Raw genomic sequence first — 2,326 nt, forward strand, 5'->3', positions numbered from 1 at the left:
GCTCATTTGTCTGATTAAAAGTATGTTTTTGACAATAACCTTAAATCAGGTGTTAAACACACTTTTCATTAAGTCCATATTTCCATTAGGAGTATTTTGGTACATTTTACTCAAGTAAAAGTAGTCATCCAAAATATTACCTGAGTAAAAAGGCTAAAAAGTACTGAGAACATTTGTTTGTATTTCCTTTTTAATTCATGTAAAGCACTTTAAATTGACTTGTTGCTGAAAATGTGCTGTATAAATAAAATTACCTCACCTCACCTTACTGAGTTCTTGACTTGAAAATACTGATTTAATTTTTGAGAATTATGTAAAAACAAAGACGAATTAGATGAATGCAAATGTTGTGGTACTTTGAGTGATTAAATAGAAATAAATAAAGTAAAAATAAACATCCATTTAATATAATCCATTTAATAGTTCAGCAGAAGAAACTGGTATCCAATTATGAGTTTTCCACCAAGACATACAGCAGCAGGTTGTGTATACAAGCTAAAGCTGTGAAACGGACTTCCTGTAGCAATGCCTTTTACTCGATCTGTAACATAATACACACACAAATGATTTTGTGAGACAAATGCAACAAAGCCTTAAAACTGATTGAATAATTCTGGAGGCAGCAGGTAAAGGTGAGATAAATGTATGTTTCTACTGTAAACTCAAACTTGTCTTTGACCTGTCGTAAAGCAAATGGAGAGAACCACTCCCCTCTTTGCAAGACAAAGTTCAGATCTGACAGTCTGGCAAGTTATTTCCTGGCTCCTCCCATTTAAAGGTCAAGGCTTGGTAGAATTGCTGTGCTGTAAAGAGCAGGAAGTGACAACTGCTGACAACGCAGAGCAGCGAGGAAGAAACATGGATTCATCTAAATATTCTTGTTCCATCTGTTTGGACCTTCTGAAGGATCCGGTGACTATTCCCTGTGGACACAGCTACTGTATGAACTGTATTAAAGACTTCTGGGATGCAGAAGATCAGAGGGGAATCTACAGCTGCCCTCAGTGCAGGAAGGAGTTCAAACCGAGGCCTGAACTGGTGAAAAATGTCATGCTGTCAGAGTTGGTGGAGGATCTGAAGAAAACTGGACTCCAAGCTGCTCCAGCTGATCACTGCTATGCTGGACCTGAAGATGTGGCCTGTGATGTCTGTACTGGGAGGAAGATGAAAGCTGTCAAGTCCTGCTTGTTCTGCTTGATATCTTATTGTGAGAATCACCTCCAACCTCACTATGACATCCCTGGATTGAAGAAACACAAACCGGTGAACCCCTCCAGGAACCTCCAGCAGAACATCTGCTCTTGTCATGATGAGGTGATGAAGATCTTCTGTCGTACTGATCAACAGTGTATCTGTTATCTCTGCACTATGGATGAACATAAAGGCCATGAAACAGTCCCAGCTGCAGCAGAAAGAGATGAGAAGCAGAAGAAGCTCCAGAAGTGTCAACAACAAATCCATCAGAGAATCCAGGACCGAGAGAAAGATGTGAAGCTGCTTCAACAGGAGGTGGAGGTCATCAATCGCTCTGCTGATAAAACAGTGGAGGACAGTGAGAAGATCTTCACTGAGCTGATCCGTCTCCTCCAGAAAAGAAGCTCTGATGTGAAGCAGCAGATCAGATCCCAGCAGGAAACTGAAGTGAGTCGAGTCAAAGATGTTCAGGAGAAGCTGGAGCAGGAGATCAGTGAGCTGAAGAGGAAAGACGCTGAGCTGGAGCAGCTCTCACACACAGAGGATCACACCCAGTTTCTCCTCAACTACCCCTCACTGCCAGCACTTGGTGAGTCGACTCACTCATCCAGCATCAACATCCGTCCTCTGAGACACTTTGAGGACGTGACAGCAGCTGTGTCAGAGCTCAGAGACAAACTACAGGACGTCCTGAGAGACTCATGGACAAACATCTCACTGATGGTCACTGAGGTGGATGTTCTACTGTCAGAACCAAAACCAAAGACCAGAACTGAATTCCTAAAATATTCACAAGAAATCACTTTGGATCCAAACACAGCAAACAGATTTCTTTTATTATCTGAGGACAACAGAAAAGTAACGAGGGTAGAAAAACAACAGTTTTATCCTGATCATCCAGACAGATTTGCTGTTTCTTTTCATGTCCTCAGTAGAGAGAGTCTGACTGGACGTTGTTACTGGGAGGTGGAGAGGAGAGGAAGAGGATTTGTAGCAGTTTCTTACAAGAACATCAACAGAAAGGAAAGTTTTGGATTCAATGACAAATCTTGGTCATTATTTTGTACCAAAGATGGTTGCGTACGTTGTCATAACAAAGTTAAAACTCAGGTATCGGGTCCAGTTTCCTCCA

At 41.5% G+C, this 2,326-nt stretch overlaps 2 protein-coding genes across 2 annotated transcripts in view; both read left to right on the forward strand.

Moving 5' to 3' along the window:
- Nucleotides 1-2,326, forward strand: part of LOC106963279 (tripartite motif-containing protein 16-like) — a 17,892-nt gene that overhangs the window by 4,942 nt on the left and 10,624 nt on the right. The window lies entirely within an intron of this gene.
- The window catches only part of LOC106963281 (tripartite motif-containing protein 16-like), a 5,457-nt gene continuing 3,652 nt past the window's right edge, over nt 522-2,326 (forward strand). The window contains exon 1 of the mRNA XM_015058112.1: nt 522-2,184. Coding sequence (XP_014913598.1) covers nt 694-2,184 — 1,491 coding nt within the window. The 5' untranslated portion in view covers nt 522-693. The remainder of the gene's footprint in view (nt 2,185-2,326) is intronic.

This window comes from Poecilia latipinna, unplaced genomic scaffold (genome assembly GCF_001443285.1).
Source record: "Poecilia latipinna isolate Pla-1442-1.1 unplaced genomic scaffold, P_latipinna-1.0 Scaffold1516, whole genome shotgun sequence".
Classification (NCBI taxonomy): domain Eukaryota; kingdom Metazoa; phylum Chordata; class Actinopteri; order Cyprinodontiformes; family Poeciliidae; genus Poecilia; species Poecilia latipinna.